Here is a 25,852-nt window from a genome sequence, read left to right on the forward strand (position 1 = left end):
AGGTCCCTGTGGAGAAGCCATGCTAACAGCAGAGAGCAAATCTCCAAGCAGAATTTGGGCAGTCTGCAGTGGTAAGCAAGAAAGTGAACTGAAAGGGTTCAGAACTCATCTTTCCAGGTATTAGAGGGATGTTGCCTCACTCTCCTGTGAAACAGGCGTTCCAGACCATCTTCGACTTTCTGAAGATGTACTGACAGAACAGGCTCTGAACAAAAGCTTTTCTCCAAAGCCAAAAGGGAATTGAGTTTGCATGTTACTACGCACAAGACAAAGTCTCAGATGCTGCAGAGCTGGTGCCTAGCATGACCTCTGTAGCCCATGCATGGAGGAAAGGAAAAAGTGTCACTATACAAACTCGATACTGACCAGACACTGTACTCTAGCAATAGCAAAGGTGCAAAAGTAAGGCATTTGCTTACCTGTACTCTATCTTGCTACCATAGAGGGTGGAAAAATGGTCACAAAATCATGTGCCTGCTCATATTTTAATTCCCGTGGAAAATATGCATGTATGGGAGGGAGAGGCCCCAAGTCCTGTTTGATGCAACTCTCCATACCTCACACGTGAGAAACCGTGGCCCCAGATATGACCCTGTGTGAAAAGTACCCATTGCGCAGAGGGCAACACCAGGAACGGGACAGGGCAGTCACATGGGTCCCAACAATAAGGACAAACTTCAAAGGACAGAGCACAAGATCTCAGAAGAACTGAAGAATCCTCCACCGGGGATACACCAGCAGGATTACAGACAGGTTCTCCCAACAGGACACCCACCTCTCCGAGAGAAGCAGACAGGGAATTCTTCCTGCTGAGATTTTCGTCTGGAAAGAAGTCCTGGCGGGCTCGGCGGCCCATCTTTAGCACCTGTAGCGCAGGGGGAAACGCGAAGGAGCAGAGGGCACACGGTTACTGACAACAGCTGCTTCGGGGCCGGGGGCAAAGCCGCAAGCGGCAGCTCTGCGGTTACACCTTATGCCCTGCAATGAGACACGGCCCCCCGATAGCGCAGAGGCGTTACCAGCCGCAGGTGTTAACCCCGGGGCCGGTGGGCGGGTCGAGCTCCTCGATCCCTCCCTCCCCCCCGCCGGCTGCTCGGCCCTTCCCCGCGGCGCGGCGTCCGAACCCCGCGGTAAGCCCGGGTAGGCCTCCCGGGGGGCGGGCGGACGACACCGTATCCCCGCCTCCGTCGCCGCGGGCCCCGAGCCCAGCCTCCTGTGAACAGGCCGCGCTTGAAGACTCTGGAACCCCCCTCCCCGCCCCCGGGACCGGCCCCGAGGCGGCCGCTCGCGCCCCGCGACCGTTAACGGCCCCCTCGCGCGCCGCGAGCGGCAGAGCAGCCTCGCCGCGGCCCGGGCCCGCTCACCCCGGCGGCGGCGCCCCCCCGCCGCGGCGCCTCCGCTCGCTCCGGCTCAGCCTCCATCCTCCGCCGCCGCCGGTGCTTCCGGCGGACAGCCCGCCCCCGCCGCCCCGGCAACCGTCGCCCGCCGCCCCGGCAACCGCCGCCCGCCGCGGCCACCCCGCTGGTCCCCGCCGGCCCGGCCTGCGCCGAGCCCGGCCCTCTCGTCACGCCGTCCCTGCCGCGGAGCCCGGCCTGCCCCCGAGCGCCCGACCTCGCCAAAGCTTGCCCGGCCCCGGCCCCTCCGGGGCGGCCCCGGTCCCTGCAGGCGGGGGCAGCCGGCGGGGCCGCACGCCTCGCAAAGACGGGGTCGGGGCGGGCCGGGTGCTGCTGCCAAACGGCCGGCAACAGAATACAACGCCCGGTACTCCTGGTAGCCATATAAATATTCCAGCCCCGTTAGCGGACCTGAAAATCTCGGCCTGGCTAACGGCGACAGCGGCGCTACGGTTTCTCAGCGCAATACGTCATGTCAGCGCTCTTTTATCCGTTTTTAATTTCCCCTGCAGCGGGGGCAGGTTAAGCACAGCCTGCCGCCCTGCCTTCTCCAGCTCCTTGCTGTCTACGCTCTTTCAGTTCCCACTAATCCCAGCCTTGCACATCTCCCTCCTCACGGAGGGCCTTGCCAAGTCTCCTGATGCTCTTCCCAATGCTCTCCAGCTCTCTAACGCTGCTTTCCAGACGAGGCAGCCGGTCCCCAGAGCGCTCGGTGGAGGCCGTCCGGAGGATCAAATGTAAGATCATTACACACATGCCCCTCGAGCGTACATTTGTGCAGAGATTTCCACTGAGCCGCATAAAATGATCCCTGGTCCCTTTCTCGGCTGGGCAGATGTATAGATTAATGGTTTTAGCTCCACATGTTAAACAAACATTCAGTTCTCCGGTGCTTTCTCCATTTGCCGATATTTTTCTGGTATCTCTGACATTCCTCGCAATCTTCACCCATCCTTATTAGCCTAAATAATTGTCATCCACTTATTCCGCTGCTACGGTCAGGGACTGACACTTTGCCATGATGAAAATTGACTGTGTAATCCTAAAGTTTTAAGCCTTCCAGGAATACTTTTTATTAAAGGCACCACATCTCACTCCAGACCTGCTTAGCTTTAGTAGACGCTCACGGTCTGGCTGAAGAACTTTAAGGAGTCTGAATAAATTGTGTCAAATAATTCCCCCTTTTTCCATTCCTTACGGACATTTTCAAGTAGTTGCGCTGTGGCTGTGATGATCTAAGGATTAAGTGAAATAAGATTTGTGGGCAGAGGTAATAACTTTTTATTAGACCAACTGATATAGCTGGAAAAAACATACAAGAAATGTTTCTGTGCCTGAAAGCTTGGCTGTTTTTTCCAGCTATATCAATTGGTCTAATAAAAGATACTATCTCTCTTTACAAACCTTGACATGTTCAAGGAATTCAGTAAGTGAGATGTGATTTTCCTTTATTTGAAGCCAGGCTGCTTAGGCTCTATGAAATCACGATCTTCCAGACACTTTGTTCTTCTAATTACAGATTCAAGTATTCACCAGGTAGAGAGGGCAGTTTTCGCTCAGCCCCATGCTCCACCACCAGGGATGTAGGAATACGGCCCCGCATGTCCCACTTCCCACCCGCTCCTCCGAAGAGCTGACGCAACCGTGTAGCTACGCAGGTACCAGGAGACAGAGGGGACCCCAGGATGTCCGGGTGCAAGTGTACACTTACAGCTGACCTTCTCGATCAGAAAAAGAGCATCCTAAGAGGAGCGTGGTAGTGTCCAGAGGAATGTCTGCTAAAGCAGGAGGGCATCCCTGGGGTGGGAATCCTTGGGTAGGAGAGCATTGCCAGCTGTGGCCCCAAACAGGTTGCTGGCGGGGTGTTGCTACCAGAGGCAGGGTAAGAACAATATGGGGTGCCACCCTGGATGTGAGCCACCAGGACCCATGGGTTTACTTGTCTTGAATTGACCCCTCCCAAGCCCCTCCTCACGATCCCCCTCCAGTCCCGATCCCAGGCACTACCCCACTAGCACGTCCCAGCCCCCCCCAGACACGCTGTGCTGACACCCCGGTGACAGGAGTCTCAGGCCAATTGAAGGATGGTGGGGTCCTCGTGCAGGACAGAAAACATTCAAGGACTTGAGGAACCAAACTTTGACTTCTGATTTCAGAGATTCTCAATGAGAGAGAAGAGCAGACGTGCAGACAGAATGAAACCTAAAATCTGTCCTGCCTTGAGTCCCTCCGGACCCATCAGAATGGGGTTTGTCACCCACCCTGACACATTTTTGCCTGCTTGGGCAGGGCAACAGGGGAGAAAGAGTTTTCATCCATCGTTTCATGTTGTGGCTAAAATGGATCTTGCTTGCTTTAAATAGCGGGGTCACCTTTTCTGAACAGCCTAATTCTCCTCTGCCCTACTGGTGACATCGCAGGCAGCATTTGGTGCTGGGCCTAGAGCAGCCCCACTCAGCCGAGAAGGAGATGGTTAACAGGAGAAACATCTGGTGCTGCTGTGGCTGCCTAAAGCCACTCTCTGTGCTTGCTTCCTGTCCAGTTCAGGTCGGTGGTGCCAGGGTTTCTCTTTCCCAGCGTACGGTTTCAGGTGTGTATTCTCAGCTCTCAGTCTGCCTTACTTGTTGAGTTTTGTCCTCACTATAAATCACGTTGCTGCCACCCCCTCTCCTCTGAACAGCAAGTAAGAACCACGCAAGCATTCCTTCCGCGGACAAGTTCTCACACCTAAGCATAGACTCTCTCCATCTGGTTCCAACCCAAACCTGATCACACACAATAGGAGTAACAGAGTCCCCCACTAACGCTGTTTGCTGTTGATTACTCCTTGAGTGGACCTATGAATAGAGCTTGTGTCTGGTCCTCCTTCCACCCAAGAGAAAGCCGGGAGAGTCTGGGAAAGCAATCACACTTGAGCATTCCCACATGCTTCTGCTCCTAGACCACCTTTAGAGCGAGGGCACACAGGCGTAGTTAAAGCTACAGCTATGGTGGAGAGCCCGCATGGTAGCACCGCTGTGGGAGAGAACAATGACCACCTTATTCAGAGCAGCCAAAGGTTTTGTTGAGCAGCGCTCTGGCAGCAGTAGGATTTATGGGACGCGGGGCAATTCCAGTAGCAAGCAGTGACACAGCGCTGTGCTTTTCCTTCCTCACCCAGTCCTCACGTCGGGCGGCCAGCCAGACTCCCGGGTTCGACATGGGCCAATTCATTGAAAACAGTAAGCTTCCACGGGGAAGCAAAGCGCTCGGCAAAGACTGCCGCTGCCGTAGCCTGCTCCACGCGAGCAGCTCCAAGAACCTGTTTGATTTTTCTGCTATTATTTTCTCCACGCATCTCCAATTGTTTACCCCATCTCTAAGGATTTTTGGAGGAGGGAAACAACTGCTGTTATTTGTAATATAAATTCTGTTATTTGTGCGGGTTCCAGGACAAAAACCCCTAACAATTGCAAAGCTTCAAACAAGAGGTTCCTCCCTCTGGAAGGTGGAAGGGGCTTTGATAAGCAGAAAAGTCCCCCACATTTGCCTGTCCTGATCTCCACGAGAACAGATGATGTTCGGGTTACATCAGCCCCAGCCCAGTCTCTCAAACCCCAGCCAGGGTTGCCAAGTGTGAAATATTTCCTCCGACACTCACACGCTCAGTAGCCCCATCCGCCTCTCCCTCAGCCCAGCTGGATTCAAGCGTGTCCAAGACGTGCAACCTGTCAGTGACTGCTGCTCGCAGCCACCAGCGCACGTCGGCCCACGGAGCTTCCCCACCTCTTCCCAACCCAGAGAGAGCAACGCCAGAGCAGAATGCGAGTGGCCCAATATTGGAACCAGCACCACACCCACATCCTTCTTCACCGCTATTATTTCCAAGCAGTAAGTCCCCACTGTCAACTCTTAACAGAAAAGTCTGCTCTCAGCCATTAACAACATAACTTTAAATTTTCTACTATTGCATGTCATCTGATTTCTACTGCCTCAGCCATCAAATTTGCCTACCCCCTCCTATAGAGTATCCCAGTCCTCCCCTGTATTGACAATGCCTCCCAACTTTGGGTAAGCAGCCAATTTCATTAGCACATCCATTGTGGCGTGCCAAGATCATTAATGAAAACTGGGCCCAGGACCAGCCACTGGGGAACTCCTCTGGTAATCTCTTATAATTCCTGAATTTATCTCCATCTTAACTAATAACTCAGCATGCGGCACTGTAGCAAATGGATTACCGGAGTCCAAAGCAATCAGTTCTACTGCATTTAGTGTGACCTCCAACCTAACACCAGGTAGAGGAGGTCCCAGAGCTGAAAAGCATCCAGAATTCATTCCAGAAGTGCCTGGGGAGCTCTAGAAACATCCATCCCAACCTACATAAAAATATTCCATGGATGGTTAAACTGCAGCGCTCAGACTTTGCACCTTACTCCGAGTCGTGATTTGCCTGACGTCATCTTAGAGCCACTAGATCTTGTTATGTCTTTGTCTGCTCCACCGAGGAACTCAAATGCCTCTTCCCCCAGCAAAGCACACGCAAACTGTGAGCAGCTCACCCTTCCGTCTCCTCAGACCTGCAGGGAACGGGCTCACCAGGCCCCCAGCAGCCCCATGGATTTCCTCTGAACCTCTTCCATGCTCCGTGCCTTCAGTGAGGCGCTGGCCTCTGGAGCTGGCAGAGCTCTCCCAGCTCAGCTTCCCCCGGTGCCCTGCCCAGCTCTCTCCTCAGCCGCAGCCGCTGTCCCTGCCGCATCTTCCCTGCGCACGGGCCCAGGTCATGGATCCGGACCTCAACTGGGTGTTACGCTTTGAGAAACCCACAACAATTTCTTGTCATTTAGACAATTATTCTATCACCTGATGACCTCTCCCCATCCGGGAAGGGGAATCAGGGCAAAACAAGGAAACCTGAGGGTTCAAATATAAATATATTTAGTAGGACAAGACTAAATAATTAACATTAATAACAGTAAAGAACCAATATTGATCCCGATACCAATATAAAATACAGGAGGATTATTCTCAGCCCATTCCATCAGCAGGAAGCTGTGCACTCCCAGCAGGGGACAGCAAACGCTGGACACTGCCAGCGCTGCGGCTTCGGGGGGAAGAGAAGGGCTCAGGGGTTTGGGGCAAGTTCTCTGGACTGCCGCCATCAAGGGAGAGAGAGCACTGTGCAGCAAACTTTCTAATTTATATTGAATGCAACGTTCATGGTATGAAATAATGCTGTTGGCCAGCCCGGGGTCAAGTGCCCGGGTCTTGCTCCTTCTCATCCCTGCACCTGGCGAGTTCGAAAACACCGAGACCTTGAATCCCACACCATGGCTGACTATAAAGTTAAGTATTTTCACAAATTCTGACACTGGAGTCTTCTAAAAGTGCAGTTTTCCCAAGCATTGGAGGATAAATTAGCCCCATGTCGTTCAAACCATGACGCTGGGGCCGATGTCTTGTCTCCCGTATGTGGCCCCGGCCCCTCTGCAGGCAGCGGGTGCCCGAAGCAGCCCCGACCCCGCAGCGAAGGCTGCCACGGCGAGGGCCCTCCTCAGCGCGTTAGCGGCCACCTGCCCCCGGAGCCGCAGGGCTTCACCCTGCCTGCCCGACACCGTCCCCCGACCCCGCCGGGCCCGCCAGCCCCGCCGCCGGCCTGGGCCCCGCCGGGGCTGTCACAGCCCCCCTCGCCCGCAGCGCGGCGCCCGGCCCCTCCTTCCCTCGGAAACAAACCACATCAGGAAAGTATTTGGGGTATTTTTAGCCGCTTTTAATGCGATTTCGCAGCTGGAAACGGGAGGGGCCTCCCCGCGCCGGGCGGACCACCGCGAAGGGCCCGGCCGCCGCCGCCCCGCGCCCGCCGCTGCCCGGGCGGCGCCAGCAGAGGGCGCCCAAGCGCCGCCGCCGCGGCGGTGCGGCGGCCACGTCGGAGGGCGCGCGGGGCCGCCCCGCCGCCGAGGGGCCCGGCCCCGGGGCGCGAAGGGGGCTCGGCGCCGGCGGCCGTGCGGGGGGCGGCGGCGGGGCCAGGCGGGGGAAGGGGGGACGGGGTGGGGGCGGCGGCGGTGGCTGCGCGGCTGCTGAAGCCATTAGCGCGGTGCTGCGGGCGAAGGCCGGGCTTGCAGCTCCCTCCCCCGCCGGAGCCCCGTCCCGGGGACGTCATGGGAGGGAGGTATAAAATTTCAGCGGCGGGGCCGGGGCAGAGGCAGTGTGCGCGGGAGGGGCGGCGCGGTGCGGTGCGCGGCCGGGGCACGGCGGCCAGCGGAGACCGCGGGCGGCGCCGCTCCCGGCCGTGCGGGGAGCGCCGCGGTGCCGCGGAGCCGGGGTTGGGGCAGCGGGCGATGTAGGGCGCGGGGCCCGGCGGGGGCATGAATGGTGCAGCGAGAGGGGCGGGCGCCGCGCTCCCCCCGCGGCGGCGGGGCGGCGCGGGCCGCTGACACGTGCGGCGGCGGCGCGGCGCGGCGGGGCGCCCCCGGCTCCGCGGGACGCGGGGCGGCGCATGGGGAAGGAGCCCGGCGCGGCGAGGCACGGCGCCTGCCGCTTCTCCTTGCGGAGCGCTGCCAGCTCTTCCTGGAAGTCCTGAGTCGCGCACGGCGCAGTGAGTTCATGCACCTCCTCGCCAAGCCTCAGCCTGCGGGATCTGGGGAGGCTGCCGCCAGCACACCGCCCGGTCCCCCGCGCCCGCTCGCCGACTCCCGGAGGTCTCTCCCGGGGGCCTCCGCCGCCCCCTCGCACATGAAGATGTACGTGCAAAGGGCTCTGGTGCTGCTCTCCCTGCTGAGCTTCGCCACCGTGAGCCTCTCGCTGTCGTCCTGCACCACCTTGGACCTGGACCACATCAAGAAAAAGAGGGTGGAAGCCATCCGGGGGCAGATCCTGAGCAAGCTGCGGCTCACCAGCCCCCCGGAGACCGTGGGGCCGGCCCATGTGCCCTACCAGATCCTGGCCCTCTATAACAGCACCCGGGAGCTGCTGGAGGAGATGGAGGAGGAGAAGGAGGAGAGCTGCTCTCAGGACAACACCGAGTCCGAATACTATGCCAAAGAGATCCATAAATTTGACATGATCCAGGGCCTCCCCGAGCACAGTAAGTGCTGGGCTCCCCCCCCGCCCCGGGGTGGCGCGCCCGCGGGGCAGGCTGCCCGGGACCCTGGGCGCGGAGGAGGGCTGGCCGGGGCCGAGGGGCGCCGGGCCCCCGCGGGAGGGGCCGCTTTCCCGGCGGGGCGGGGAGCGCGGAGGCGGGAGGGGGCTGCCGCCAAGATTTGGGGGGGCGCGTCTCCGCCTGCCTGCGCGCTCGGGTGCGGGGGCGAGTGGGGGCGGGGGGCGCACGCCGCTGTCCCGGGGCCGGGGTGAGCGCGGGGCGGCCAGCGCTCGGAGCACCGACAGGACGGCGCGGGGCTCGGCGGGCAGCGGCTCCGCCGCAGGTGGAGGAGGAGGTGGGCGCTGGCGGCGGTGGGTTGCGGGGTCCGGCAGCGGCGTCGGCCCAGGCCGCAGCGGGGAGCAGCGAGCCAAGCCCGTGTCTGGGGCTGGGGGAAGGCGGGGAGGGGAGGAGAGAGGGGCAGAGGGGAGGTGGGGACGCAGCAGGAGAGGAGGCACCTGGTCTGGGGGCGAGTGCTCCGCACTGGGCCAGGAGAAGGCGCAGGTCTGGCGTCCGGGTGACGAGCAGGTAGACGAACTCCTCCCTGCTGGAGCTCCAGCGGCTGCCGCAGCGATACAGGCAACCTGTTTGGTGTGTGCAGCACCCGCAGCGGTTGTAGAGAAGGTGGAGAGGCGCTTGGTGAAGAGACTGCTGCCGGGAGGACACTGTCGAGGGCGTTACTCGGATAGCCTGAGGGTTCGGAGAGCGAGCAGAAGATAACAGGGATGCTGAGCAGGTGCAAAGCAGACCGTGGTGCGAAGGGGACCCCCGGGGGAACATACACGTTGAGGAGACATGGCAGATGTTGAGCAGGTGTGGAGCAGATGATGAGCAGGCCCAGATGCAGACACTAAACAGATTCAGGTGCAGAAGCTGAGCAGATGCAGATGCAAAGACAGAGACTGAGCAGACATGAAGCCCAAGCAGACTGCAGATGCTGAGCACATGTAGGCACAAGCAATCCTTTTGGTCTGTGCTTGGGACTCCTTAGGATTGGAAGATGTTGGTGGGCATGCAGTCATACCACCATCCAGGGTGTCCTCCTGTGAAGTAGTGCCATGCTGGGGACACAGTGTGAATGCCAGCAGTTCTGGGGAGGAGCTGTGACTTGGTGCAGGCAGCCGCAGAATGCAGTTACTCTGCCAGGTTCATGTTAATCTTGACATGAGATGAGCCGGAATAAGAGCTACAATGTGGTAATGCAAAAAATTTCACTTAAGCTCTAGCAGACTGCACTCCATCTGGTTATATGATTAGCTCTTAGCTCAGGAGACACCAAGACTCAAGGAACAGAAAGTGCACAGGGTATTAGCAGCTTACCCGTATTTCAGCATTCTTGACCTACTGAAGTGTCATTTGTGAATTCTAAAAATATATGGGGAAACCAAGTGTCTGTGCAAAATAGTACTGCCACACTGTGAACCAGTGTGTTTTGGGGAAGGAAACTGGGAAAGCACAACAGCAGGAAATGAAGTCAGAGCAGTGGATTTGGATAAAGTAGAGGGGAAAGAGTAATGAAGACATGTGGTGCACGAGAAGGAGCAGTGAGGACTGACTGTGCGTTGGGGAAAATTCCTATGGAAATGAATGAACCTGTCCCATCTCCTCATAGGACACTGGGTCAAGGTGCTGAGCAGTGGGTTCAAAAGACCAAGTAGTGCTGAGATTGAATTCCTGGGAGTGGGCAGTTGTAGATGCCACCACCCAGAGAAAGAGGGAACTTTGGAATTGGGTCACAGTGGGAGAGACTAGCTCCAGACAGGCCATGGTGTCAAGAGACGTGCTCCTTTTGAAACCTGTGGAGTTTCATCGCTTACACCGTGGCTGGATTTGGCCCTGTGTCTTCAGAAGTGGCTGATGTTCAACTTTCCCATGACTCTGTCACTCTGCCAGGTGGTGATCTCAGAGCATGCTCTTGAGCCAAAGCCAGTCTCCTCTGGGAGGGAAGGGGAGGACTGCTCCATTGAGGGAACCACGAGGACAATACAGACGAGTCTGAAATGCGTGTGCACACAAACTGTTCTAGCTCCAAACTATTACTTAAGTGGCTCATAGGCTCAGAGAACTCATCCTTCTGAAAGACTTAAGACCCAAAAGTGAGGAGAGCTGAGGAGCAAAAATAGCAGCGGGGAGAGCCCCCTCCTAGGAAGGAAGGATATTCAGGACCAGGTTCCCCATCCCTCTCTGAGCTGTTTGGTGACTCAAATGGTCTTTCTGCTGTGCTTCTCAGGCACATCGCCTGAATTATAAGGGACTTTCTTTCAGAGAATAACTTGCTCTTGACCAGCCATTCACTTCAGGGATCTCCTAAAACTCATGGGGGTTCAGACTTGGTTAGATTCAAGCTCAGGGAGCATCTCCAACAGTCCTGCAATGGCTTTGCTTATCTTCCTGAGGAAAAACAGATGACCTTTTGCAAGCCAGCTTGAGAGACAAGGCAATTAAAGCCATGGGTCACTGGGGCCAAGCATCTCTTCCCTCCAAATCTGCTACCTGCAGAGTTCCAGAAGGATTTTTTTTTTTCTCTAAAGTTTTGCAGCTTTGGCATGAAACACCTTGACATACCAATGGTGTAACATGGAGTGAGGCAGTACCTGCTGACAGACAGCCTGCCCTTCTTTGACATCAAACTCTTAACTGCAGCCATCAGCCTTCCTGGGGCTTGCCAGAAACAGCATCTGTGTAGGATCGTCAGCATGTGGAGAACCTGCACCGTGCTGAGAGCAGTGGTAGGAAGAGGGAAGCTCCCAAAAGAACCTGCTCCCTGTATCACACTGTCCATGCTAAGAGGCTACTGGTTTCATTGTTTGTGCAGTCAACAGCTCTGGGCTGTCTGCTGCTCCACAGTAATAGCAGGGTCTGATCATGAGGATACATCCTGTCGTGTCAGACATAGCCTGGCACGGGTGCACAGGGTGTCACAGATTCCCTGTCTCCAGGCTTGGTTACAGCCACTGAGTGTTGTGGACTGGAAGATCTTGCAGGGATATTGCCTTCAGGCTTTGTTCTGTGCTGGTAGGTGGACACGTCCGGATTCCAGTGTGATTAACACACCTAAGCTGGGACTGGACCAAGTTTCCTGAAAAACCACCTTGCCTCCTTTGCCTGTGACCTCTTGCAAAAAGTACTTTGCCCAAAAGGAGTCAGCTTACTGGGAGTCAGTCCTGTATCTCGGACACCCTGCTATGAGAAGCAGGCTCCAACCTCACAGTGTTCAGAGTGAAACACAGAACACAGCTCCATCTCCCCTTCACAGGGAGCTTGTTCCCAGGGTATGAAGGGAACATGAAACAACTTCTTAGGGAAGGGAAGATAGCTATTACTATTTCCACTAGGAAGGTCTCCCAAGACACCAGCACCTTGCTGAAGTAGGCAGAAGGCAAAGTGGGGACACCAGGCAAAATACAGTAGATACAGTAATGTCTTACCACCATGGCTACCTAACAGCCAAAAATCTTATGGAGATGATAAACAATGAATTATTTTACCTGTAACCCGCACTGTGCTGTAAGACCAGGTCTGCAGTCTCTAAATAGACTGGCAGATAAAACACTACTGCTGGAAACAGATACTGGGCTAGGCTGACCACTGGTCTGATCTAGAAAGGCATTTCTGATGATTACTGGGACACCCCTCGTGGACAGGCAGGCAGGTCTGAAATGAAAGGGCAGGTGTTAACAGCACTATTAATAGGGCTAGGAGTGCAAAACAGCTTAAAGGGGTATTAAAACACAGTATCTGCCTAGATCGAGGACACAGAACAGTTATCAGTGTTATGACTTCAGCCAGGAAGGTGCCTCTGGGCATTTAATGAGATCAGAGCTTGGGTTTTCTGCTGTTTTTCTGTGGCATAAAGCCTAGAACTGGTCACAGTGGTGGAGTCCCCACAGGGGGTGTCCTTGTGTGGCTTGGTGTACTCTTTGCACTGCAGGGTTGCTGGGCTGAGCATACCAGCTCATGGCTGCAAAGAGGTCTGGTCTCCAGGGATTACCGAATGTCTATCTCTTCAATAGCAGCCAGAGCCTTTCCTGTACAGGAAAGCTGTTCCAGTCAGTAGTACAAATGACAAAACCCCTGCCAATTAAAGCCCAATGTGAGCATCTGGTCATTAGCTTCTTGAGTAAAACTTCAGCACTGTAAGAAGGCATCCTTGTAAACTGATAGGCTCCTGCTTGCTGAATCTGAGCGTAGCATGAGAGGAAGACCTTCGTCTTCGTGGAGATGACTCTGGAAGTGCACCAGTGTTGCTCAAACCAGAATTTGGCACGGGAGGTGAACCTCTGTGCTCAGGCACTGTTTCACACTATCCCGTCTTCAGAAGCTGTTTCCCTGGGGAGATAGTGGTGGTGTTGAGCAGAGAGGGGATGATTCCAGTAATCTAAAATGAAGGTTGCTTCAACTAGGGCTTCCAGCCTATTTGTCACAGGCTGGAGCTGTGGCTGAGAACAGGTGATAGTTTTTGTTTCTGTTTCTTTTTTTGTTTAAAAACAATTTAAATATCAGCTGACATGACAGCCCCCGTCTTGCATTGGACAACACTTGGAGGTCATATGAGAGGCTCTGTAGGGCCGCAAACCTGCACTTGGGTGTAGAGCAGGAGCTGCTGTGTCTTGTCTGTAGGAAGCCTTAATGATGCTAGAACCTTGAGGGCTAATAGAGGTCAATAGGAGAGGAACAACAGTGACAACTAAGACTTTTCCATGGGACTAAAATGGTCCCAGTGAAGAGGCTTGTTTTCTCTTGAGGACTCTTGTTTTGGACCTCATAGCTTTTACCTACTCTTTTTTGGGGCATCTGTGAAATGGATCTTCCTGTTCAAACAGCACACAACAAGGCAGAGAATTGCTGTGTTATTTCCTGCCCATGTGTCTGATCTCTGCAGGCCTCTCAGCACTAATACTCTGTCCCTGAAGAACTTTGTATCTAGTACTATTCCTTAATTCCTTCTCCGGGTCACATGTGAGAACTGATCTTAAAACCCAGTTCTTTCAGTACACACTGAATAGTTATTGCCCCCCCAAAGTCCTCCACACCTCATGCTTTCTGGACACTTGGCTGGCTTTCATTTTAGGAGACAATGTAAAGGTTCATAAAATGAAGATTCAGTGGTAATGGGATCACCTCCTGTGTGGCTTCATGCCTCCAGCATGAACAGAGTCACACCATCATAGCTACTGGGAACGGCCCCTACTAGCTGCAAATGAGGTTGCCCCATCACCTTGGCTGGTGTTGTCATTTTGGATGCAGCAGACTTGGGAGCAGTAGCAACATTTGATGAACAGAGTTAGAAGAGATAATATTAAAACTACTGTGGTTGATCTCTTCTGATTCTCTGGCCTGTAGCATTGAAATAATGGTGGCAGTAGTGGGAAGATTTTGCAAAATGTTGCAGTGTAGATCAAATCTGAGTGAATTCATCCTGTATTATCTTTAGCTAGATAGCCATGCTTCACAGTGGCAAGATGTTTGAATGACAAGCCTCTGCTGGAAAGCTCTTTCTCAGACAGTATTTATTTGAGATCCCACCCCTCTGACTTATGGTTCTCAGTCTTTCCATCTTTCTTTCTCCTAGATGAGTTGGGCATTTGTCCAAAAGGTGTCACCTCCAATGTGTTCCGCTTTAATGTGTCCTCGGCAGAGAAGAACAGCACCAACTTGTTCCGGGCTGAGTTTCGAGTGCTGCGTGTCCCCAACCCGAGCTCCAAACGCAGCGAGCAGCGCATTGAGCTCTTCCAGGTGAGTATTCTTCTCGCCTTCCCCTGTGCCTGAGCCCATAATTGCTTGGCTCCTTAATGGCTGCCTCAACTGATACGTGCAGGGGCACAGAAGAGAGAGAGAGAAGAAATCCTATGCTGTACCCCAGGTTTCTTCCAGCATATGCAGTGATACAGTCACCTTTCTTTCCTTTTACAGTGTGGTGCTGTCCTTTCCCCACTCACGTTGGCTGGCTGCTCCGAGCACCCTGGCGTGGTGCCCCCTGCAGCTCTTTGCTGCACTGAGAAGGGAGCTGCCTCTCACCAGTGGAGGAGCCCTGACCCTTCTGTCACATCTCCATGCCTAGGTCCCTTGGCAGTTTTGTTCCTTTGACTGTCACAATACAGTTGGTGCTAATCCAATGGGTGGAGCGCTCTTTGTCGTCAGTGATTTACTGGAAAAGTAACACTTGCTTTCAATGTTCCCTTCAGCAGCAGCTCCTCAGGGGCACAATTCATGCCACCGTTAATTCAGGTACTTCTCTGGAGTTTGGTTTGAACCCATGGACTCCCCTGTCAGAATAAGGTGTGGTTCAGGTTTGGAAGTGGTTTTAGGCTGGACTAATTGTACAGTTTAGCATCCAGGCGGCACATTCCCACAAGCTGGTGTCTGTCCACTTTGCAGTAAGAGTGCAGCTAAAATTGCCCTGTGGCTGGTAGCTCTTCAGGACTTCCTGGAATTCAGCTTCAAAGGTCAGAGCAATTCTCCACCAGATGACACAACTGACATGAAGGCAATGCCGGAGCTTCTCCATAGGTTCAGTGCTCTGTGGAGTGAACCTGGGGTCCTGCAGGAAGGAACGCCTTGCACAGGCTGTGGCTGTTTGTCCAGAAGCAGGAAGAAATGTCAGAGCAGGGGGAGAGGTCTCCGAACCTCATCAGCCCTGGTCTGTTTTGACAGAAGCTGAAGACCGTAGGACACATGAAAATGCCACTCCATAGACTTGCTGGGCAAGGGACCTGTGGCAAGATGCCTGCTGCTAGTTTTAGTCTGAAATCCAGACCCACATCCCACAGGTATATACAGAAACAAAACCACCCATTAGATCCATTGCTGTGTGCGTCTGCCTCTGGATATGTGCCCCAAAACAAGGATAAATTGAGACAGGCATGCTGCTTAGGACACAGAAATAAGCATTGTGTAGATTTCTGGAGTTCAGGTTGTTTGTGAAACGTGTCCTCACCTGTGCCAGGATATTCCTGGTGTCTCACTTGCCAGGTCCAGCCTTCTGAATTAGTTTTTAGCAAGCTGTGGAAGAAGAAAGACTCGAGGCTATGCCTTCCTTATGCACAGCACCGGCTGATTCTCTCTACCACTCCTTCTGATGCAGATCCTTCGGCCGGATGAGCACATAGCAAAGCAGCGCTACCTCAGTGGCAGGAATGTGCAGACACGGGGCTCCCCTGAGTGGCTATCCTTCGATGTCACCGAGACTGTGCGTGAGTGGCTTCTGCACAGAGGTAGGGGTCTTAGCTGGGCTGGGTGTCCAGGCATCCATAGAAATGTGGATCAATGTTTTTTGCGTGAACTTGGCTCACATAGGGAACAGCTTCTTTCAGTCTGAGAACAAGCCTTCCCCCAGAGAGCTACCTCAGTGCGTGACGTTTGCTAGATTCCTAGCTCTGTCCTGGAGTCTCCACTGTGTAGCTCTGTGGGCTGAGTCAGAACGAGGATTCATCCTCTGGAGGAGAAAATTGTTTTCACTGAGATGCTGGGACTTCTTCTGGTTCTTCGATTCTAAGCCCAGGGGGGACCCCTCTGCTTGTCTATACTATAACGTGCAATACATAAACAATGAGGATTGCTCTGGTTTAATTTTCATGTGGACTGCAGCAAATCTAGTAGGGGAAAAAAACAGAAAGAATACTGGTTTCTTTAGCTGTTTACAGCTTGGCAGGTATAAAGGTGAGGAAATACCAGAGGCTGACACACCTAGACAGATGGAGACTTTAGCACTGCAGAGAACATACCTCTGCCACCACTGGGCAGCCCAACAGATAGTTATGGGGCAGCTCCCAGCAAGAACACTGACTCCATTCACAGCTGGAGCATAGGCACCGTGACTCACAGCTGGATTGGCCTCACAGATAGAAGCTAGGTGCCACTGAAAACTGGAATGCAGGTACTGGCAAGCAGCCGCTCCCTGGAAGGGTAAGCTGTGAGCTTGTAGGCTCCTCCTTTTTCAAGCAATTTAAGTCATGTCCTGATGGCTGGAGTTCAGGGCTGGAACTGCAGTGAGCTCTGGGCAGGCAGTCTAGCTGACAAGACATCACAGAGTATACAGAGCTTCGGAAAAAAGGTGCTAGGCACCTTGTCAATGCCCGAGGGAGCCAGATGTTTTAATTCATGACACCACATAAAAAAGGAGCTTTCATAAGAGTCTTGTGTTCCCTTAGTCAGGCCCACACAGCATGACTGGTCCAGGAAGTTATTATGAAAATAGACTTGCCTCTGGAAAGTCTGTGTGACTTAGACTGCTAGCAGTTCAACAAAACAGGAGGTTGCAGCTGCTGAGAAAAAGCTTCCAGTGAAACTACTTGTCCATATCCAACTCACTCATTTTCAGTTCTCTCCTTCAGACATTAACCAGAAACCAGATAGTAGACAGGTACTGAGGATGGCAAAACTGATTTAACACAGACACCAGAAGGCAGCTTTCCAGTGGAGCTCCCTGAAACTCACAAATCCTTTTGGATGCTGAATAGCGTAAAAAACGTAGCCAGGAGCACCCTTCTCACCTGCCCAGGAAGTTCCCTTTAGCAAGAGCAAAGCTTCTGGCACAGGTGGAGCTGCAAGATTCTGCTTCCCGTTTTCCTTTCCAAGGCAGCTTCTGTTCCCCAACTCTGATAGCATCCCTGACTTTGAGACCGACCCATAGTCTAGGAGCTACCACAGTACATGTCCTCACTGAAACTTCCCTGTGCCAGGAGCTGTCCCAGCTGAGGAAGACTGTTTCTCACAGAGTCATCTTCTTTGCAGAGTCCAACCTTGGCCTGGAAATTAGCATACACTGTCCTTGCCACACTTTTCAGCCCAACGGGGACATCTTGGAGAATTTGCATGAGGTCTTGGAGATCAAGTTCAAAGGTGATAAAGAGCCGGGTTATGGGAGGCTGTTGGGGAAGGGAAAGCCTGGTGTATCTAAAGAAAAAACCCGAGGTCTTGCTTTGTGTATTTGAGCGTTTTATGTTGCATAACGTTTGGCTTAAGCATACACATCTGGGTCTGCATGTTGATTATATAGGTGTATCCACTTTGTACATAGGTTAGAAATGGAAGAAAGTAAGTGGAGGCTGGGTGGGTTTGCACGATTGTCTGCAGAAAGGAATAATTCTGTATTTTCATGTCTCTCTGGGAAGTTCAGCTTGATGCCTTCTCAGATTTCCACAGAGGCTCTGCTTTCCAGTTAGGGTGACTGAAACACAAGGAAGTCAGGCATCCTGTGTGAGGTGGCCCAGAGAGTCAGTGGCTTGGCTGGCCTAAGAACTAGGAACCTCCTGGCTTGCAGCCCTTGGCTGCAGCCACTGGCCCCCACAGGCTCCATTTCTGAGGCTGTTCTGCGGAGTGCCAATGATCTGACATCTTCTTTAAACCATTCATCTTCCTGCCTGTCCTGGGAGGGAAGCCAGGAGTGAGTGGGATGGATTAATGGCCCCACCATCAGTTTGCAAATGGTAAAACAGGTGGCCCATAAGCCTCTATTTCAGGCCTGCAGCAGTCAGGTTCACCAGCAGTAAAGGGGTCCCGGTGAGGGAAGAAGTCCCAAAGTGGACATGATGCCTTAAAAACTTTCACCTGGTTCAAGGGCAGGCATGGGAGCGTTAAATGCACTGAAAAGTCTTTTTGCATCCTCCACTTCCACACTGATTTCTTTGTGGATCCTGTTTTTCCTCTGAAGGCATTGATAGTGAGGATGACTATGGCCGTGGGGACTTGGGGCGTCTGAAGAAGCAGAAAGACTTGCATAATCCCCACCTCATCCTGATGATGTTACCCCCACATCGGCTGGAGAGCCCAGCGCTGGGAGGCCAGAGAAAGAAACGGGCCCTGGATACCAACTACTGTTTCCGGTAAGTGAGAATCCTGCCTGGAGTGACCATGTGCCGTGTCTGAGGTGGGCAAGCCTGGCAAGTCGCCATGCCACCCGGAAAAGCAGAGCTCTCCAAGGGGGTCGTTAGTCACCATGGTGCCACAGGGGCCACATGAGGAGCATAGCTCAGCCACATGCTCCTCGTGGTGTCCAAGAAGGGGACGCTGGCCAGCTCAGCAGAGTCACTGTGTGGTTCTGGCTGTGCCATTGGCTAGAGGGATACTTGCAAGTGGCTTCTTGGAGCACAGCCTGGGCAGGGACCGGCGATGGCCCCCTGCTAGTTCCAGGTGCCAGAGAGCAGCTGGGTGCTGCTTGTGGGCGCGTGAGGTGCTGCCTCCCTGGGCCAGTGGTGAAGCCGCCTGCTGGCGGGCACAAGCAGCACCCGGCTGCTGAGCTGCCCACCACTGCTCGCCTGTGCCGCTCCTCTGCGCTTGGCGCAGGCAGACACCACCTCCCACTGGGCACTGCTGCTACTCATCCTGCTCAGGAAGCTGCACCACACAATCACATACAAGGCCCCTCTTTAGATTCACTGTGTTTCTATACTGTGTTTCAGGAACCTGGAGGAGAACTGCTGCGTGCGTCCTCTGTACATCGACTTCCGGCAGGACCTTGGCTGGAAATGGGTCCATGAGCCTAAGGGCTACTTCGCTAACTTTTGTTCGGGCCCTTGTCCGTACCTCCGCAGTGCAGACACCACTCACAGCACGGTATATCCAGTATATTATCCTGTCAGGGCCTGTGGCTGTGACTCCCCCTTCCTCCTTAAGTCTGATCATACCTAGTCTCTTCAAAGCAGCAAAAGCCGTTCAGATCAATAGTTGCAAAAAAACTGTCCAAGGAAATGCAGAAAAGAGTCTAGGTGGTTCAGCAGGGAACAGGTGCTTCCTTTGGAGTCAATACTGAGTCCATGCTTCTAGCCAAATGTTAAGGAGTAGGATGCTGCTGTCTCCTGGATAAGATGTGAAACAGCAGGATTGATGGTTTTAGGGTACATACTTGGTAATGGCCAGGGTATTAACTGAATTGTTCACATCAAACATCAACTCTGGTAATAATCTTCTGCCTAAATTTCTCCTGCAGTTTGCACTGGATAGAGGATTTTTCTATGCTCTGTGCCAGGCTGTTGTGCAAAACTGTTGTGTCATGGCATGCAGCTGTCGTCTGCTACCTCAGGGGCAGCTATAGCCTGAAAATGAAGGGAAATCTGTGTCCGTGGCCAGAAGTGAACATAGCCATGCAGTAAGCTCTCCTTTCTGCGCAGGCATCCTTTCCAGCTGTATAAATCCCACCTGACCTATGGCGGGGAGGAACCTACTAGGCAGTGTTGTTCATGAGTAAAAACTGGCACAAAGCAAATGTCTTTAGGTAACTTACGCATAACCACTGTTTAACATGAGTACACTAGGCAGTCTTTGGGAAGAATACCACCTGAGGCTGGTGTTTTCTTACACACTCTACAGTGGAAGAAAAGCAATAGAAAAGCACAGGCAAGGGGGAAGTACCAAGGGAAGAAGACAAACTAAGGAGCAGGCAGGCCATTGCTGAAGCAAGAAAAACCAGAGGAAAATCCTGTGCTTCTGTCCACAGAAAAGGCGGAAATCCAGACAATGCAGCAGCTCACTAGCAGCTTAGCTTCAGGTTTCGCTAAAAAAAGTTACAGGAAAAAGCAGATTGAGCCAAAGAATAGATAACTAGGTAAACATGATATTGCAGAAAAGATGCTAAGTTGCGTGACAGCTTGAGAGTCTGCACAGGAGCAAGACTCGCTGAAGCTCAAGGACTAATACCAGTGGGAACAGTCAATCTGTGGGAATGAAGGAGTGAACAGATGCTGGACAGTAAGCAGAAGACAAAGCAAGGGAATGAACAGCTTTGAAAGGGTAATGGGCATGTAGCTTTACCATCTGGTTGACCCGAGAAGCTCTCTAGTAGATAACTGGACCGAATCAGTGTGAGAGAAAGAATTTAGAATGGTTCCTTCCTAATGTTCTTTTCTTGCGCAAGAAAGGAAACCATCAAGTGTTAAGGTCAGCTGAGTGATCCAAGAAACCTTTAGAACAATATAGCTGCTGACAGCTTGCCAGCACCACCAAGGAAAAAAACACGGTAAAAAGAGGATTTCTCACCAGTCTGTTTAACCTACTGTCTCTGTTGAGTAGAGCAGCCCCAGAGCATGTGGTACCCCTGTGGTACAGCCAGGGGGACTTTCTGAGTATCCCAGAGAGTTTCCACCAGAACGACTGTGATTACATGGATCTGGATGGTAGAACAGGATGTTTTCTTAGCACCTCTCATCCCCAAACTAAAGTAGTAAAACACAATGTGCCAAACCCTGTCACTTATACCAAATAAGCACTAACAAGACCACAGTAGTGCAGGTGAGATCATGTTTTGGCCCCACAACTCAAGAAGCTGCTTCCTGTTGAGAAGTGGCCACCTCTGGCAAGAAACGTGGCAACTGTTCTGAGTGGTTACATGGCTGAAGTGTACAGTCATCTGTGGGCTGGGGCCAGTTGGGAGGAGGAATCCAGTGGGGTCCCACAGGACGCTCTCTTGGCTCCAGTGCTATAGTGTAGTGACTTGGAGGATGGAGTGGAGGGAGAAAGCACCAGACAGTTCAAAGCTAGGAGGGAATTGTGGATACTCAAGAGGATTGGCATCCATCCAGCGCTATCTAGAGATGTTGGTTGAAATAGGCAGCACTTTTTTCTTCTGGTTTCTTTAATGGAACCCAAGACAACGTGGCTCCAGGCTAGTTACACCCAGCCTTGTTAAAAGCAAAAACTGTGACTCTATCCACCATATCAAATTAGAGATGAAAGGAGACAACTACTTGAACTCCTTCAACTCTCAGGCATCACCCACAGAGCAAGGCTACTACAATTAAAAAAAAAAAAAAAAGTCTTAAGAGTCAGGCCAGGGCAGGTGACACCCTTTAGAAGCAGGCCATGATCGGGAAGTGACAGGGGAGTATTGCTCGCCTCAAGGAAATACCCTCTGGTAAGCACAGTCTAAACAGCTAGAGACCGGTTGGCTTTGCAGTCCCTTCCTGTCCTCAGCCAACTGAAACATGTTTCTGACTTTGTCACCCCATTTGCTTTGTTTCTGCAGGTGCTGGGCTTATACAACACGCTGAACCCTGAGGCATCTGCTTCGCCCTGCTGCGTACCCCAGGACCTGGAGCCGCTCACTATCTTGTACTATGTTGGGAGGACCCCCAAAGTGGAGCAGCTCTCCAACATGGTGGTGAAATCCTGCAAGTGCAGCTGAAAGGCATCCTGGCCCGCCCAAAGCCAAGAGAGAAACTGTCAGCACCCACTCTCCTGCTCCCAGGCCAACACAAAAGGAACTGCGGGGCAGAGACTACGCATGCTGAGGGCCAAGTGCCAAACCCTGTGGCTTATGGTCTGGCAGCCCTTGGGGATCTCTTTTGGAACATTTCTTGGTCTTGTTGGCAGTGTCATGTTCCTTCTGGGAGTTACTTTGGTGACACGAAGGCCACACACTTCAAAATGGCTGGACAGTTGGTGCGGAAGAGAAGGATAGGCTGGAGGAACTGCTGTGTTTAAATGCTGGGTGGTTGAGCTGGGAAAGCGAGGGAATGAGAAAGAGCAGAAGGAATGGAAATGGGGAGATATTTTCTATTCTAGCTTTAGCTACCTTAGGACCTCAGCCCTCCCCACTGGCCTGAAGAATTAAAGGTTTCCCCTGTAGGAGGAAACCCTGAAAGTTTCTTTAGAGAAAGAAAATGCACCAAGAAGGGAAGCTGCTGAGAGAAGAAATGCTCAGAGATACACTTAGACTTTTGTTCCTCAGAGGTGTGATCCAGGAGTCCTGCAACTGAAACTCTGTGTGCGTCTGCCAAACCTGTAAGTTCAGTTGGCAGATCCTGGCTATTCATTTCTAAATGCAAACTGCAAGGCTCCCAGCCAGCCTGCTGAGGGTGGGCAAATACAAGGAAAGAGGGTGCTGAGTCCATTTTCAGAGGGACTGGTGTCTCCATTCAGCTCTTTTCCCTTCCTGGAGTTTCTGAGAGATCATTTCTGGGTTGGGGCAAGAGCAATATCTCTGGGTACCTGAATATTGGGCCCATTCATTTGTGAGCTGATACACCCTGAGGACCTCCTGTCTGTTGTGGTTTGTGAGGTGCTTTGGGGTGTTCTGCATGATGACCTGAACGTGGCCCAGGCCTCACCTGCCAAGACTTAAAAAATAGTAATCTCAAAAACATTGTAAAAAATAAATATTTGAGGGGGGAGATGCTCTTTTTTTCACAAGCAAGTTGTTTGTTGGAGGGTTAGATGGTTTGCTGTTTTTAAACTGCTACTGCTGTGGCATACTCAGTCAGTCTAAAGTCCTTCCCCTTTCCAAAATGTCTCTTCAAAGGAACAGGCAGAATTTAGGTCAGCCAGAGAGCCCCAGAATGGAAATTCCTTGGTACACTCAAACCGTGCCTGGTGTATATGTGCCCTGTCCCGCCCATGTCCTTCAGACATGTACATCACCTCTGGCACCCGCTTTTGATAGATTTCATATGAAGCTCCCCTCAAATGTAAAACACTTTCAGCAATACTGTTTAAATAACCAGGGCAGTACAGTTGCCACAGCTGACAAATGTCCTATGTCCATTTGAATATATATGGTCTGCCAGTGCAGACTTGTACATGCAGGTAAATAACACACCCATCCTCCCAGTTGACAGAGAACATTGTAGATGCTCATAAAAAGCTCACAGATGTTGCCCAGGCAAGAATACTTTTTTAAAAGAATGGTCTTTTTCAGACATTTTTACCCATTTTTACCCAAGGGTAAAAAACTCCGGTGCTTGCATGCCACATGAGACTCAGAGGCTGCCTCTCTGACTCCAAACCACAACTACTTAAAGTCATGTTCTAGGGATCACAGAGGTTCCTCTCTGTCCCCTGGCCCCCAGCAACTAAGTGTAAAATGACACCTAGCTGGTTAATCGCTCATGGCCAGGGCTGCCCATGGGCAACTCAGAATTCACCTCTTCCATAAGCCCTTCACAATAACGGCTGCTTCCATATACCTCACATGAGGCTGCCGTAACATGTAATCTCAAACATTTTAATAAACTATAAACAACCCTTCCTGCACCATCACCAGCATGCTAGAGGTTAGAAAGGGTGGGTCAGCAGAGGGAGCCTGCCAACCTGGCTGGTGCACACATGGTGTGACAGAGGCACTCCCCAGCACTTAGCTCTATCCCTTTCATCTCTCTGGGGCTCCTTGACCTGTCATGGGTGTGATGATGAAAGGTGCAGCTCTGACCAGTCCTGCAGCACTACTGTATTACTGTGACCTGGTGCAGCTCTCCATGCCCATGCTTCCCCCTCGCCTCCCCAAGGAGGGAGCAAATAAATACATTATGATTACACTACCATGCTGACAGGCCAGAAATTTAGTGGCTGTAATGGGGGTTGGGGGGAAAATCCAGATGCCAAATGGCGTAGGAATTCTCTCTAATCTCCTTTTAGCAGCAGTCCCTGGGGAGGTTTTGGTTTACAAGCTGCAGCCTGTTCTTTGGTCGTTGCTCCTCCTGAGCCCTAGGCTGGCTCTGCTGCCCATCCAATTGAAGGGCTTCCTCGCTAGTAAAGGGGAAAAAAAAAAAAAAAAAACCAAAAAACTAAGAAGGGGGAGCTGCAAAGAGCTGAGCTAGAACACTTGCACAGCTCACAGTCCTACGTGGCACTTGGAGCACGTCAGAACCACCCACGGATTAACCCTGGCAAGCCCCTTGAAGTGGGTCTGTCTTACTAGCCCCAGTTCACTGCTGCTCCTCAGTGGCAGGGAGGGGTGGCACAAGGGCCAAGCTGTTTATCTCCTTGGAAAGGAGGCAAAATGACAATGCAGCATCAGGGGACAAGAGTCTTGGGGCATCCAGCCAGTAAGGACAAGGTAATCTCATAGATCCAGTAATCCTTGAAGTCAAACGGACACATTTCAGTTCTGCTTCTCTGTCCAGCCCTCTGTTTCCCTAGCAACATTTGAGAAGTAGATTTGTGAGACAGGATCTGTTCGTTTTCTTACAATTAAAATAGCTTTTCTAAGAGTGTTTTAGCTATAATTCAGCAACAAACGAAACTATCTACATGGGGTTAATAACACATTGAATACACTCCTGGGTGCAGGCTTACCAAAACGTTTCAGGACACTTGTGTGAGAAGGCAGAAGGCAGTTCTCTATATGCTCTGTTACTAGATGGCAAATTGAGGAAAACAATGGGAAAGAAAAAGTGGGATCTTCACTGCCAACACTGAATACAGCTCCCAACAGTTCCCTTTTGTTGTCCCCAGGAACAAGCAAAAGCTGATGAAAACAATCCCAGCACACTGTCTAACAAAGATCAATGGTTAGAAAGAGTGAAAAAACCCCTATTCTGCACTGCCATAAGGCAGATCCTACACAGATGATCAAACGACCGTCTGTGCAGTCCCTGCTTCTCTGTGGCACACTCTATTCCAGCATGCAAGAGGCCTAGACCTGAACTTGAACACCTTGTTTTTCAGGCTGTAGTGCATTATAGAGCTCTGCAAGGAACACTGCTTCAGTACAGACAGGAACGTACATTGGTATTTCAGCAAACAGTCTTTGCCGGCTAAATGAGTCTTTGTCCCTGGTCTTTGGGTTGGACGGTCTCTAGCTATCTCACTGCACTTACAAAAAGCAGTAGTACATCCCCGTTACTACTGTGTGAACTGGGATATGCTGCATTCTGTTTCATCTTTCCATAACAACAGATATCAGTATACACAGTAAACAAAGATGAACCATGTCCAAAAGTAATAAAAGATACAAAAGACAAACATACCTGTCCGCTCCTCTGACAACACCATACCTCTGTTCTGCTCTGTCCTGTGATGTCTCACATCTCTGTTGTAGCTACCAAATTTCCATTCTCAGTTCACAGATCATTTTCTTACATTTCTACACTGCTCTGAAGCTTTCCTTACCTATGACTAGTGTCCTCATTAGAGCACAAATACAGGAGGTCTCCAGGCTCAGACTACTTTGTAAAGTAGTCAGACATCCCATGACAGAAGAGGATCCATTGCAATGTCTTATAAGGCAGACGTCTTCAATATGGTCTGGGGTCCAATGCAGAGCAGGTTCAGTACCACAGGGTGAGAAGGACGCAGCTCTAGGGCCAGTTCCATTGTGCAGAAAAGATTTTTTGTCCACTACAAGTGTTTCTAGTGGCACGCAAAACATCCACTCTATAGTACTGGGTTGTCTTCTCTTAACAGGTGGTTGAAAGGCAATGAAATTAATCAAGAAAATGCAATTTTCAATACATATGGAGCCAACAGCGTGACACCTACACGCTTGCAAAACTATACTGATTTGTCGTAGTGCAAACCAATAAATGGTTTTATGGGCTGCCTATAACCTCCACATTAATTGTGGTTTAGAGTAACAGCAGCAATTTGGATACAGTGCAAAGAGGAGAACATGCGTTCTAATTCTTCAAAAATA

General features: G+C 52.1%; 3 protein-coding genes across 6 annotated transcripts in view; 1 reads left to right on the forward strand and 2 right to left on the reverse strand.

The window, feature by feature from the left end:
* IFT43 (intraflagellar transport 43) overlaps positions 1-1,489 on the reverse strand; it is a 46,009-nt gene extending 44,520 nt beyond the window's left edge. For all 4 annotated transcript variants that reach the window (XM_054201136.1, XM_054201132.1, XM_054201134.1 and 1 more), the window contains exons 1-2: positions 1,365-1,489; positions 776-865 (exon numbers count right to left, since the gene is read on the reverse strand). In XM_054201136.1, coding sequence (XP_054057111.1) covers positions 776-865; positions 1,365-1,421 — 147 coding nt within the window. In that variant the 5' untranslated portion in view covers positions 1,422-1,489. The remainder of the gene's footprint in view (positions 1-775; positions 866-1,364) is intronic.
* A 5,973-nt stretch (positions 1,490-7,462) lies between these two features.
* On the forward strand, positions 7,463-22,632 carry TGFB3 (transforming growth factor beta 3). The gene is made up of 7 exons (XM_054199323.1): positions 7,463-8,457; positions 14,081-14,244; positions 15,593-15,722; positions 17,242-17,349; positions 18,161-18,332; positions 18,909-19,062; positions 21,467-22,632. The coding sequence occupies exons 1-7, from the start codon at positions 7,743-7,745 to the stop codon at positions 21,623-21,625; spliced, it is 1,602 nt and encodes a 533-aa protein (XP_054055298.1). The 5' UTR covers positions 7,463-7,742; the 3' UTR covers positions 21,626-22,632.
* The window catches only part of TTLL5 (tubulin tyrosine ligase like 5), a 158,097-nt gene continuing 147,241 nt past the window's right edge, over positions 14,997-25,852 (reverse strand). Inside the window, exon 35 of the transcript XR_008466039.1 lies at positions 14,997-16,100. The gene's annotated coding sequence lies outside the window, so the exon portion shown is untranslated. The remainder of the gene's footprint in view (positions 16,101-25,852) is intronic.

Source organism: Rissa tridactyla, chromosome 4 (assembly GCF_028500815.1).
Source record: "Rissa tridactyla isolate bRisTri1 chromosome 4, bRisTri1.patW.cur.20221130, whole genome shotgun sequence".
Classification (NCBI taxonomy): Eukaryota; Metazoa; Chordata; class Aves; order Charadriiformes; family Laridae; genus Rissa; species Rissa tridactyla.